The sequence below is a fragment of the Strongylocentrotus purpuratus genome, unplaced genomic scaffold, assembly GCF_000002235.5.
Source record: "Strongylocentrotus purpuratus isolate Spur 01 unplaced genomic scaffold, Spur_5.0 spur5_contig_844, whole genome shotgun sequence".
NCBI classification, from domain to species: domain Eukaryota; kingdom Metazoa; phylum Echinodermata; class Echinoidea; order Camarodonta; family Strongylocentrotidae; genus Strongylocentrotus; species Strongylocentrotus purpuratus.
This window is the reverse complement of record NW_022145551.1, coordinates 2134073-2146989: the sequence shown is the minus strand read 5'-3', so window position 1 is coordinate 2146989 and position 12917 is coordinate 2134073. Positions and strand designations below refer to the sequence as shown.

The following is a 12917-nucleotide window of genomic DNA, read 5'->3' as shown; positions in this document are numbered from 1 at the left end:
TAGCTATTACACTGGGAAAAGCTGTTTGTGTTTGAAGGATTTTCTTACCTCGATAAGACTGGATCTCTTCTAAAGAAGGTAATCTGAAATTAATCATACATAAAAAGTAATTTGTATGGGCTGTAAAAACAAACGCATATAAAACGACATACATGATATAAGCAAAAGTCGAACAACTGTAGAATTTTATTACAAAAATTGAAGCTCTAATTATACCATTACACATAAAAAGAAGAACATATTATACCTTTGCTCCTGGTAATGCCGTAAAATACAAAACACACAAAATAACAACTTTTAAAGAACCACAGATAGAAAAATATCTTCTAAACGAATTTGGTAGAAAATGTCTTACTGTCCATCTCAGTAAAAGAGTAGAGGGAAAACAAAGATATACAAGTCGACCTAGTAGGCCTGACTTATAGCCCCGAAATATTAATTGTCTCAGTTGTCACACACTGTACACTTTTATTGTCCGAACAACATATATTTATATATGATCAACTGTTAAGATTTACAATAAAACTAAGTTGACTTTCTATTTTGAAATATGACATTCCATAAACCTAATATCAAAAGAGCAAGATTTTGATGAATATCTTGTCGTACGAGTGACATGGCTGATGGGACAAATATTCTTTTAGTTCTGAAAAGAATCACCTAGACAAAATCATCTGTTTGATCACTTCGTCCTTGGCATACTGGATTGGTAGGTTGCCTCTCTCATCCTTCACATCTAACCTAGCTCCATTGTCTAGGAGATAGAACACTAAGGCCTTCTCGGGAGATAGTTCGCCCTTGTAATACTCATCAGATATCTGAAACATACAAACAAAATTATACTTTTTTATTATTAGAACAGTATCGTCTATCAATAGCCAGGGTGAATGAGCATCATACGCATATTATAACGCTGTCTCTTGGCATCACAGTAGTGGAAATCACTATTTTCGTTGTAAACTTCCCCACACACACAAACATACGCCCACACTAGAACTTATACATTTTATTTGGCCAATCAAGGGTATCAAATTCTAGTATTCACTAATGATTTAGAGGAGCAGTATATGACATAGACACCACAATAACGACTCCATGTACACTCCAAAACTGACCAGTATTTGGCCGTAATGGAATTTATTGTTCAGACTCTCTTCGGTCTGGTGTCGGTCTCGTTGATATTACTGGGGTATGGCTCACCTTTCTTAGTGTGGCAGTCTTTTGCACAATTTTCACGCTCTTGTAGCAGAGTTTGATGGCTTTATGCAGACACGTCTGGCCGTCAATTGACTGTACATCGAGATCAGCTCCCTCATAAACTAACTTTTCAATGATGGAGGTGCGACCGTGTTGTATGGCAAGATGGATATCAGTTAAATCATTCTGGGCGAGCGGGATATAAGAAAATACGCAGCATGAAAACTTGGGATTTTATTTTTATTTTGTAATGGTAGGCGGGAAAGCCATATTTCTGTAAACACAATTACTGCCATGTGCTCAATTTAATCCACTGATTCGAATAAGTTTTAATCAAGCATTGAAACTTGTCTAAAACAGTCTATACAAACAAACAGCGTTGAAGTCTTACTGGTGTTAAAATTACGTACGGTTATTATTGGTGATACAAAAATGTTGGTGCTCAAATCGGAAAAAATAATTATCCCTAATATTCACTTATTTGAATTTCATTTCTTGTTATTCTACATGCATGTATTAAATACATCAAGTTGGATGAATTCGAAATAAAGTGTGTTTTAATATGATTACCTTGGAATTCGAATGGTCGATGAATAGATCAGCGATGTTTTGGTACCCGAGGGCTAAAGAAAATTGTAGAGGTGTATGTCCTTGACTGTCTTCTGTGTCAGAACGTGCTCCTCCTGCCAGGAGGACTTTAACGACACCAAGGTAACTAACAGCAAAGTGTAACGGCGTTCTACCACGATTATCTTCCTTATTCACCTCAGCTCCTAGGCCAATGAGATAATTGGTGACATCAAGATGGCCACTGAAGGCAGCAAGGTGTAATGCAGTAAAACTATTATTACTTTCCTTTTTCAGATCACCTCCTTGACTGAGGAGATATTTGTTGATATCAAGGTGACCATTGAAGGCAGCAAGGTGTAATGCAGTGACCCTTACAAAAAAAATCTATGATATTCCTATGGTACGGCTCTATGGTGAATGGTATTTCTATGATATATTATATGGTAGAATATATTTCTATGGTATACCACACAATTGCTGAATGGTGGAGTTCTATGGTCAATGGTATATCATTGATGCCGTCCTATGGTGTATGGTATTTCTATGATATATTATATGGTAGACTATATTTCTATGGTATTTCTGTTGAATGGTATCCCTATGGTGGAGGATATTTCAGTGGTAGCTCTATGGTGGATGATGACTTTATGGTATATCTATGGTAGTTATGTGACTCTATGGTGGTTATGTGACTCTATGGTGGCTCTAAAGTGAATGGTAGATCTATGGTAGCTCTATGGTGGCTGTATGGTGTATGGTATTTCTACGGTATGTTATATGGTAGAATATATTTCTATGGTATTTCTGTTGAATGGTATCCCTATGGTGGAGGATATTTCAGTGGTAGCTCTATGGTGGATGATGACTTTATGGTATATCTATGGTGGTTATGCGACTCTATGGTGGCTCTAAAGTGAATGGTAGATCTATGGTAGCTCTATGGTGGCTGTATGATGTATGGTATTTCTACGGTATGTTATATGGTAGAATATATTTCTATGGTATTTCTGTTGAATGGTATCCCTATGGTGGAGGATATTTCAGTGGTAGCTCTATGGTGGATGATGACTTTATGATATATTAATGGTGGTTAGTGACTCTATGGTGGCTCTAAAGTGAATGGTAGATCTATGGTAGCTCTATGGTGGCTGTATGGTGGGGTATGGTGTATGGTATTTCTATGGTATGATATATGGTAGAGTATATTATATGGTATTTCCGTTGAATGGTATATCCCTGTGGTGTAAGATACTTTAGCAGTAGCTCTATGGTGGATGATGACTTTATGGTATATTTCTAGTGGTTAGTGACTCCATGGTGGCTCTAACGTGGCACTTTTTACATAAAAAGGGCCCCTTTACTGTAAAAAGTGCCCCTATTATTTTTTTAAAGTGCCCCTTTTCCTTCGATAAGTTCCGGTTTTCCTTTGCAATAAGTGTCCATTTTCCATTCTCATAAGTGCCCCTGTTCAGATACGAGAAGTGCCCCTTTTCACTTTTGATAAGTGCCCCATTCACCTCTGATAATTTCCCTATTCAAATCTGAGAGGGGCCTTTCCCCTTTTAATAACTACCCCTTGTTTAACTCGGATAAGCACACCTTATATTTTCACATGTGCCCCTTTCCTTTCTAACAAGTGCCCCCATTTAAAAGAGAGCCCCTTCCCTTTATCATAAATGCCCCCTTTTCATCTATGAAAACAGTTCCTTTTCATTCTTAAGTCCATCTTCATTCTCATAGTCCCGTTCCATCTCTAGTAAATGACCCTATTAAATTCTGAGAGGTACTCGTTTTATTTTTGACAAGTGTCCCTTTTCCTCCTGATAAGTGCTCTTTTCATCTTCAATAACTGCCCCTTTTATTTTGCCCCATTTAAAAGAGAGCCCCTTCCCTTTATCATAAATGCCCCCTTCCCTTCCTAATAAATGCTCTTTTTCCTTCTTTTAAGTGCCCCATCCCCTTCCCATAATTACCCCCTTTTCATCTCTCATAAGTGCCCCGTTTATCTTGACATGTGCCACTTTTCTTTTTAATAATAGCCTGCACTTCCCCCTTCTCATAAATCCCCCCCCCCCTTCCCCTCGTATTAAATGCCCCTATTAAAAACTGATCGGTGCCCCTTTTCGTAAAACAAATGAACATTTCCCCTTATTATTAGTGCCCCTTTTTTATTCTCATAAGTGCCCCTTTTCTTTTCACCTCAGATAATTACCCTTTAACAATGATACGTACGTGCCCCATTTTCACCTTCTGATAATTACCCGTTGTAATTTGACATGTGCTCCTTTTTTTTTCTAATAAGTGTCACCCTTTTCGATAAGTGTCCCCTTTTCCTCTCTTCACGTGCCCCTAATTTCCAGCTACTAAGAGCAATATCACCCAAAGCACACCCGCATTTCTATAGATGTTATAATTATGGCACTTATCAAGGGTCTTTTCAGTCTTCTGTTATGATAATGTAATAGACCCATCAGGATTGGGTTTTTCTTCTTTATAATTGATGTAATTTTTCGCACTGCGACCTCACAAATCTTATTTATAAAGATAAAAAAAATATTGAAATTATCCCTGATAATCTAATCACAATATAGGGGGTATATACAAATGTTGTTTTTTTTAAATATATATGTTCGCTTTGAGATTTCCCTTTGTAGGTGCCCTATTTATTTTCTCCAGAAAGTGCCCTTTTTGTTGGTGCCCCCCCCCCCCCCCCCCCCCCCCCCCCCACTTTGGAAGTCGCTCCACTGCCTCTGTTTGCACTCAATTAGTCTCAATCAATTAAAGAAATCATTAAATTAAAAATTCTAAACCAAATTGTAACAAGTAATGTATATCAGCAGAAAGTAGATAACAAGGGCTGTTTGCTGCCACCTTGTGCCCAAGATTTGAATAACTCTTCTAGCCGTTGGTATTGGCCGTTGGTCTCCAATTTCTACTCACTGAAAATGCTTCGCAAAACTCCAAAATATGTGAGGAAGAGGAAGGTGTTCAAAGGAGATCAATACCAGATATTACAGAAGAGTAACATGAATGCTGGAGAGGTGCCAGAAGAACTAACAGCTAATTCAGAGATCGAGGAAGCTTTCCCTGAATAAGTGTTTGGACAGCCCTATTTTTGGCCCTGGTCCCACATGTGAAGATCCGCGTCATTAGTGGCCCACAACTTGCAGCTGCTTTGCAAAAGGCTCACGTGTGTCTGGGAGGTATGTACTTACTATCAAACAATATTTTTAGTTTGCAAACTGTTACTTAGAGATTGTATTGCATGCTTAAGGGGTGATTGGCTCAAAAAGCCAAATCAAATGATTAAGAATAGAGTAAAGGAGGGGGTAATCGACCATCACCAGTTTTCGGCCGATCCGTTGGATGCATGGTAAAATCCCTGTAAAATCCATCGCATAACAGCATATCATATATCCCACACATACCATACCATGCCAGAGTCACTGAAGAACCACATTTGCAATGGAAAATATATCCTAAAATATCACATTTTAGCGATGTAATCGGCGGTACCGCTCCCCGAATCTGAAAAATTAAGTATCTTACGCGTGTAAGGAATATGGGTACCATAAAATGAGCTTTATTTCAAGTATTTTTCAGATTTAGAGTCCGATTTTGTGTGAGTCGCAAGCTCAAAAGTATCTCATCGCATGTATTTAATCAATGCAGCCGGATACCGCAGCGCACACACGATATCTCTGTCTAATTCAGATTCCAATTTCTGATCACCGAAGAGGTAGTTTTCGGCACGGGAAGCTCCGGCTTGGGATACCTGCTCCGGCCGCTAGTGCTATAGATCAGTGGGGAAACGCATGGCGCGCTTGCTTGCTTCCTATTGACTTTGTACATGCGGCCGAAAACTGCCTCGCTAGGCCGAAAACTACCTCCGAAACGGTGAAAATTGAAATGAATGTTGTCATGGCAATTCATGATTTTTTTTCTGGGATTCTTTCTTTGTTTAAATAATAATAGTATTTGCTTCATGATTTGAACAAGAAATGATAATAAATAGGAAGTAAAGAGTAAAACAAATAGGATTTTGTCTTAAGTGGCCGAAAAACCCCTCCTTTACTCTATGGTGAATCGAAGTGGGGGCATCGGAATTGTCGTGAAATCTGTGAAAATGTGTATTTGTGTAATATATTACATGTATGTCATAACTAGCACTTTGTTATTATTTGGGGATTGTGCTTTTCAAAATATTTTCCCTGTTCCATAAAGTGTTTTGGATATCTTTTACAGGGCATCTCATTCCTCTGGAGAATTTGTCAAAGAGGAATGGGTTGAACTGCGCCATGGTCCTTGGTTGCTTCATTTGCAAGAAGGAGAGGACATTCTCTTCATCAGAAAATGAATGCGAAGGACGTGGAAAGTCTGCAGAAATAAACCGCAGAGCTACTCTGGCAGCAACGGAGGTTGGTTTGGCACGGGATAGCTTGTGCGACTTGCTGACCATCCTCGGAACAGCCCCACTAGTCGAAGCCCCTAGCTACAACAGGCACATAGCCACTTTATCTTCCTTATCCCAAGAGGTTAGTCACCAGCCTTGTGTTTTCTTCATTACATTATCTTAGCTGTACGTACATTTAATCCAAACATATTTTTATTTCTTAGTTATGGTCGATAGTATAATACATGTACATCAATATCCCTTCTTGTCAAATCAAGGGATGAAAATTAATCAAATCTAAATATTTGTAATAGGGTCTAATAAGTAAGGGGCCTGAGGGAACTTGAAATTTACTTGTTATTTATTACAAACTCTTTTTTTTTTGCAGACCAGTAAGGATCAGAAGAAGAAGGTGGCAGCATGCCTACGTCAAAGGGCCATGGACAAGGATCTGACCATCAGGGAAAATGATCATGTGGACGTGGCAGTGCCCTACGATGGAACATGGCATAGACGAGGTTACACATCGAATCATGGGGTGGGGGTAGTGATACCGATCGATACAGGGGGGATTGTTTGACACAGAGGGTCTATCAAAATCATGTAAACAGTTTGAGTATAGAAAGGGTTGGGTCTTCAGTGTTCTCAGCCAGAGGGACCTTGATCGCCTTCAGAGACTCCAAAAATGAGCAGCAAGGCTTGTATTTTCTGCTCCTCTTCGAACTCACATACAACCTCTTTGACTTGAACTTCATTGTACATGTTTATACAATGTTTTAGAACATTTCTGATTTTCTGTACTGCAACTCAGTGCCTTAGTTTTTATTGTACATGTTTATATATTTTTAACTTGCCTTTCATTTTAGTCACGTTTACATACACACTATATATGACATTTTAGTTATTTAGAGGAACTAGGGTGATATATATGTGGGTATTTATTACACCTTAGTAGAATAAGTCCAAGTAATATGTGTTGCAATTATGAACTTGCCTTTCATTTGAGTTTTTATTGTACATGTTTATACAATGTTTTAGAACAATCCTGTGCTGCAACTCAGTGCCTTAGTTTTTATTGTACATGTTTATATATTTTTAACTTGCCTTTCATTTTAGTCATGTTTACGTACACACTGTATATGACATTTCAGTTGTTTCTTTTTAACTTGCCGATTATTTATAGGAACTAGGGTGATATATATGTGGGTATTTATTACATCTTAGTAGAATAAGTCCAAGTAATATGTGTTGCAATTACGAACTTGCCTTTCATTTTAGTTTATAGTGTACATGTTTATGTGATATATTTTTTACTTGCCTTTTATTTTAGTTTTTAGCATATGTACATGCATACAACTTTTGATATAAACCAAATACATCCTGCCACTTCCATTCAATTCATTTTTTTAATAAGCATCATGTGTGTATTGTAAGTTAACATTTAAGTTTAGATTTCTCAAAAATTCAATATATTATAGTCACCATTCTGTGTACTATAGAATGCACTACAGCCACCATTCTGCTAACCATAGATCAAGACCCAAACTACCATTCTGAATATACCATTTCAAAATGCTACAATTAAGCGTAACATTTTGTTGCGTATTTTGAATGGTAGTGAATGGTAGATGAATGGTGGCTCTATGGTAGATGAATGGTGGCTCTATGGTAGATGAATGGTGGCTCTATGGTAGATAAATGGTGGCTCTATGGTAGATGAATGGTGACTCTATGGTAGATGAATGGTGGCTCTATGGTAGATGAATGGTGGCTCTATGGTAGATGAATGGTGGCTCTATGGTAGATGAATGGTGGCTCTATGGTAGATGAGTGGTGACTCTATGGTAGATGAATGGTGGCTCTATGGTAGATGAGTGGTGACTCTATGGTAGATGAATGGTGGCTCTATGGTAGATGAATGGTGGCTCTATGGTAGATGAATGGTGGCTCTATGGTAGATGAATGGTGGCTCTATGGTAGATGAATGGTGGCTCTATGGTAGATGAATGGTGGCTTTATGGTAGATGAATGGTGGCTCTATGGTAGATGATGGCTCTATGGTAGATGAATGGTGGCTCTATGGTAGATGAATGGTGGCTCTGTGGTAGATGAATGGTGGTTCTATGGTAGATGAATGGTGGCTCTATGGTAGATGAATGATGGCTCTATGGTAGATGAATGATGACTCTATGGTGGCTCTATGGTATATGAATGGTGGCTCTATGGTAGAATATGTAGGTGTGGCCTAATTTGAATAAATGAATAAATTTGTCCCAATTATTTTAATTAGTTCTATGGTAAATGAATGGTAGATCTATGGTAGATTTGCTATGGTGTTTGTATGGTAATCTATGGTAGATTTGCTATGGTGTTTGTATGGTGTACCATAGAGATTTTTTTTGTAAGGGGAAACCGTCGTTACTTTGCTTATTCACATCAGCTCCTTGACTGGTGAGATATTTGGTGACATCAAGGTGACCATCGTGAGCAGCAAGGTGTAATGCAGTGGAACCGTCATTTACTCCGTTATTCATATTAGCTCCTTGACTGAAGAGATATTTGGTGACATCAAGGTGACCCTTCTTAGAAGCAAGGTGTAATGCAGTTTCACCGTCATTATCTTCCTTATTCACTTCAGCCCCTTGGCTGAGGAGATATTTGGTGACATCAAGATGACCTTCCCGAGCAGCAACGTGTAATGTAGTTAAACCGTTGTTACTTTGCTTATTCACATCACCTCCTTGACTGGTGAGATATTTGATGACATCAAGATGGCCACTGAAGGCAGCAACGTGTAATGTAGTTAAACCGTTGTTACTTTGCTTATTCACATCACCTCCTTGACTGGTGAGATATTTGATGACATCAAGATGACCATTGAAGGCAGCATGGTGTAATGCAGTGATACCGTCGTTACTTTGCTTATTCACATCAGCTCCTTGACTGAGGAGATATTTGATGATATCAAGGTGACCATTCTGAGCAGCAAGGTGTAATGCAGTGGAACCGTCATTACCTTCCTTATTCACTTCAGCACCTTGGCTGAGGAGATAATTGGTGACATCAAGATGACCGACCTGAGCAGCAAGGTGTAATGCAGTTCTACCGTCATTTACTCCGTTATTCAGATCAGCTCCTTGACTGATGAGATATTTGGTGACATCAAGATGACCGACCTGAGCAGCAAGGTGTAATGCAGTTCTACCGTCATTTACTTCCTTATTGATACGAGCTCCATGGCTGATGAGATATTTGGTGACATCAAGATGGCCATTGAAGGCAGCAAGGTGTAATGCAGTGAAACTGTCGTTACTTTCCTTATTTACCTCAGCCCCTTGGCTGAGGAGATATTTGGTGACATCAAGATGACCGACCTGAGCAGCAAGGTGTAATGCAGTTCTACCGTTATTTACTCCGCTATTCATATCAACTCCTTGATTGATGAGATATTTGGTGACATCAAGATGACCATTTTGAGAAGCACCGTGTAATGCAGTGAAACCGATGTTACTTTCCTTTTTCACATCACCTCCTTGACTGAGGAGATATTTGGTGACATCAAGATGACCATTGAAGGCAGCTTGGTGTAAGGCAGTTTCACCGTCTTTATCTTCCTTATTCACCTCAGCTCCTTGACTGATGAGATATTTGGTGACATCAAGATGACCGACCTGAGCAGCAAGGTGTAATGCAGTTCTACCGTCATTTACTCCGTTATTCATATCAGCTCCTTGACTGATGAGATATTTGGTGACATCAAGATGACCCTTCAGAGAAGCACCGTGTAATGCAGTGAAACCATTCTTATCTTCCTTATTTACCTCAGCTCCTTGACTGATGAGATATTTGGTGACATCAAGGTGACTCCTCTGAGCAGCGAGGTGTAACGCAGTCTCAACGTCATTATCACCCTCATTCATATCAGCTCCTTGGCTGATGAGATATTTGGTGACATCAAGATGGCCATTGAAGGCAGCAAGGTGTAATGCAGTGAAACTGTCGTTACTTTCCTTATTTACCTCAGCCCCTTGGCTGAGGAGATATTTGGTGACATCAAGATGACCGACCTGAGCAGCAAGGTGTAATGCAGTTCTACCGTTATTTACTCCGCTATTCATATCAACTCCTTGATTGATGAGATATTTGGTGACATCAAGATGACCATTTTGAGAAGCACCGTGTAATGCAGTGAAACCGATGTTACTTTCCTTTTTCACATCACCTCCTTGACTGAGGAGATATTTGGTGACATCAAGATGACCATTGAAGGCAGCTTGGTGTAAGGCAGTTTCACCGTCTTTATCTTCCTTATTCACCTCAGCTCCTTGAATGATGAGATATTTGGTGACATCAAGATGACCGACCTGAGCAGCAAGGTGTAATGCAGTTTTACCGTCATTTACTCCGTTATTCATATTAGCTCCTTGACTGAAGAGATATTTGGTGACATCAAGGTGACCCTTCTTAGAAGCAAGGTGTAATGCAGTTTCACCGTCATTATCTTCCTTATTCACTTCAGCCCCTTGGCTGAGGAGATATTTGGTGACATCAAGATGACCTTCCCGAGCAGCAAGGTGTAATGCAGTTCTACCGTCATTTACTCCGTTATTCATACCAGCTCCGTGCCTGATGATATATTTAGTGACATCAAGATGGCCACTGAAGGCAGCAACGTGTAATGTAGTTAAACCGTTGTTACTTTGCTTATTCACATCACCTCCTTGACTTCGGAGATATTTGATGACATCAAGATGACCTTTGAAGGCAGCATGGTGTAATGCAGTGATACCGTCGCTACTTTGCTTATTCACATCAGCTCCTTGACTGGTGAGATATTTGATGATATCAAGATGACCATTGAAGGCAGCTTGGTGTAAGGCAGTTTCACCGTCTGTATCTTCCTTATTCACCTCAGCTCCTTGACTGATGAGATATTTGGTGACATCAAGATGACCGACCTGAGCAGCAAGGTGTAATGCAGTTCTATCGTCATTTACTCCGTTATTCATATCAGCTCCTTGACTGATGAGATATTTGGTGACATCAAGATGACCCTCCAGAGAAGCGCCGTGTAATGCAGTGAAACCATTCTTATCTTCCTTATTTATATCAGCTCCTTGACTGATGAGATATTTGGTGACATCAAGGTGACTCTTCTGAGCAGCAAGGTGTAACGCAGTCTTATCGACATTATTACCCTCATTCATATCAGCTCCTTGGCTGATGAGATATTTGGTGACATCAAGATGGCCATTGAAGGCAGCAAGGTGTAATGCAGTGAAACTGTCGTTACTTTCCTTATTTACCTCAGCCCCTTGGCTGAGGAGATATTTGGTGACATCAAGATGACCGACCTGAGCAGCAAGGTGTAATGCAGTTCTACCGTTATTTACTCCGCTATTCATATCAACTCCTTGATTGATGAGATATTTGGTGACATCAAGATGACCATTTTGAGAAGCACCGTGTAATGCAGTGAAACCGATGTTACTTTCATTTTTCACATCACCTCCTTGACTGAGGAGATATTTGGTAACATCAAGATGACCATTGAAGGCAGCTTGGTGTAAGGCAGTTTCACCGTCTTTATCTTCCTTATTCACCTCAGCTCCTTGACTGATGAGATATTTGGTGACATCAAGATGACCGACCTGAGCAGCGAGGTGTAATGCAGTTTCACCGTCATTTACTCCGTTATTCATACCAGCTCCATGCCTGATGATATATTTAGTGACATCAAGATGGCCACTGAAGGCAGCAACGTGTAATGTAGTTAAACCGTCGTTATTTTGCTTATTCACATCACCTCCTTGACTTTGGAGATATTTGATGACATCAAGATGACCACTGAAGGCAGCAACGTGTAATGTAGTTAAACCGTCGTTACTTTGCTTATTCACATCACCTCCTTGACTTTGGAGATATTTGATGATATCAAGATGACCATTGAAGGCAGCTTGGTGTAAGGCAGTTTCACCGTCTTTATCTTCCTTATTCACCTCAGCTCCTTGACTGATGAGATATTTGGTGACATCAAGATGACCCTCCAGAGAAGCACCGTGTAATGCAGTGAAACCATTCTTATCTTCCTTATTTATCTCAGCTCCTTGACTGATGAGATATTTGGTGACATCAAGGTGACTCTTCTGAGCAGCAAGGTGTAACGCAGTCTCATCGACATTATTACCCTCATTCATATCAGCTCCTTGGCTGATGAGATATTTGGTGACATCAAGATGACCATTTTGAGAAGCACCGTGTAATGCAGTGAAACCGATGTTACTTTCCTTTTTCACATCACCTCCTTGACTGAGGAGATATTTGGTGACATCAAGATGACCATTGAAGGCAGCTTGGTGTAAGGCAGTTTCACCGTCTTTATCTTCCTTATTCACCTCAGCTCCTTGACTGATGAGATATTTGGTGACATCAAGATGACCGACCTGAGCAGCAAGGTGTAATGCAGTTCTACCGTCATTTACTCCGTTATTCATTTCAGCTCCTTGACTGATGAGATATTTGGTGACATCAAGATGACCCTTCAGAGAAGCACCGTGTAATGCAGTGAAACCATTCTTATCTTCCTTATTTATCTCAGCTCCTTGACTGATGAGATATTTGGTGACATCAAGGTGACTCCTCTGAGCAGCGAGGTGTAACGCAGTCTCATCGTCATTATCACCCTCATTCATATCAGCTCCTTGGCTGATGAGATATTTGGTGACATCAAGATGGCCATTGAAGGCAGCAAGGTGTA

General features: G+C 39.8%; 2 protein-coding genes across 2 annotated transcripts; one reads left to right on the top strand and one right to left on the bottom strand.

Annotated features, from left to right (window-relative positions):
• Positions 1-4686: 4686 nt before the first annotated feature.
• Positions 4687-6945, top strand: LOC115926304. Its single transcript, XM_030990956.1, has 3 exons — positions 4687-4970; positions 6013-6302; positions 6549-6945. The coding sequence occupies exons 2-3, from the start codon at positions 6066-6068 to the stop codon at positions 6738-6740; spliced, it is 429 nt and encodes a 142-aa protein (XP_030846816.1). The 5' UTR covers positions 4687-4970; positions 6013-6065; the 3' UTR covers positions 6741-6945.
• Positions 6760-11501, bottom strand: LOC115926107 (putative ankyrin repeat protein RF_0381). Its single transcript, XM_030990572.1, has 5 exons — positions 11467-11501; positions 10776-10984; positions 10180-10481; positions 8683-9237; positions 6760-6828 (listed from the first exon to the last, which is right to left on the bottom strand). Exons 1-5 carry the CDS (start codon positions 11499-11501, stop codon positions 6760-6762), a joined length of 1170 nt encoding a protein of 389 aa, XP_030846432.1.
• Positions 11502-12917: the final 1416 nt, after the last annotated feature.

What these genes read in the sequence shown, in the direction of transcription:
- LOC115926304 (XM_030990956.1), top strand. Translation starts at nt 6,066, where the DNA reads ATGGTCCTTGGTTGCTTCATTTGCAAGAAGGAGAGGACATTCTCTTCA. An exon ending in TATCTTCCTTATCCCAAGAG is followed by an intron (nt 6,303 to 6,548) that starts GTTAGTCACCAG and finishes TTTTTTTTGCAG; the next exon opens with ACCAGTAAGGATCAGAAGAA.
- LOC115926107 (XM_030990572.1), bottom strand. Translation starts at nt 11,501, where the DNA reads ATGTCACCAAATATCTCCTCAGCCAAGGGGCTGAG. An exon ending in TCCTCAGCCAAGGGGCTGAG is followed by an intron (nt 10,985 to 11,466) that starts GTAAATAAGGAA and finishes ATATCTCACCAG; the next exon opens with TCAAGGAGCTGATGTGAATA. An exon ending in TCCTCAGCCAAGGGGCTGAG is followed by an intron (nt 9,238 to 10,179) that starts GTAAATAAGGAA and finishes CTTGCTGCTCAG; the next exon opens with GTCGGTCATCTTGATGTCAC.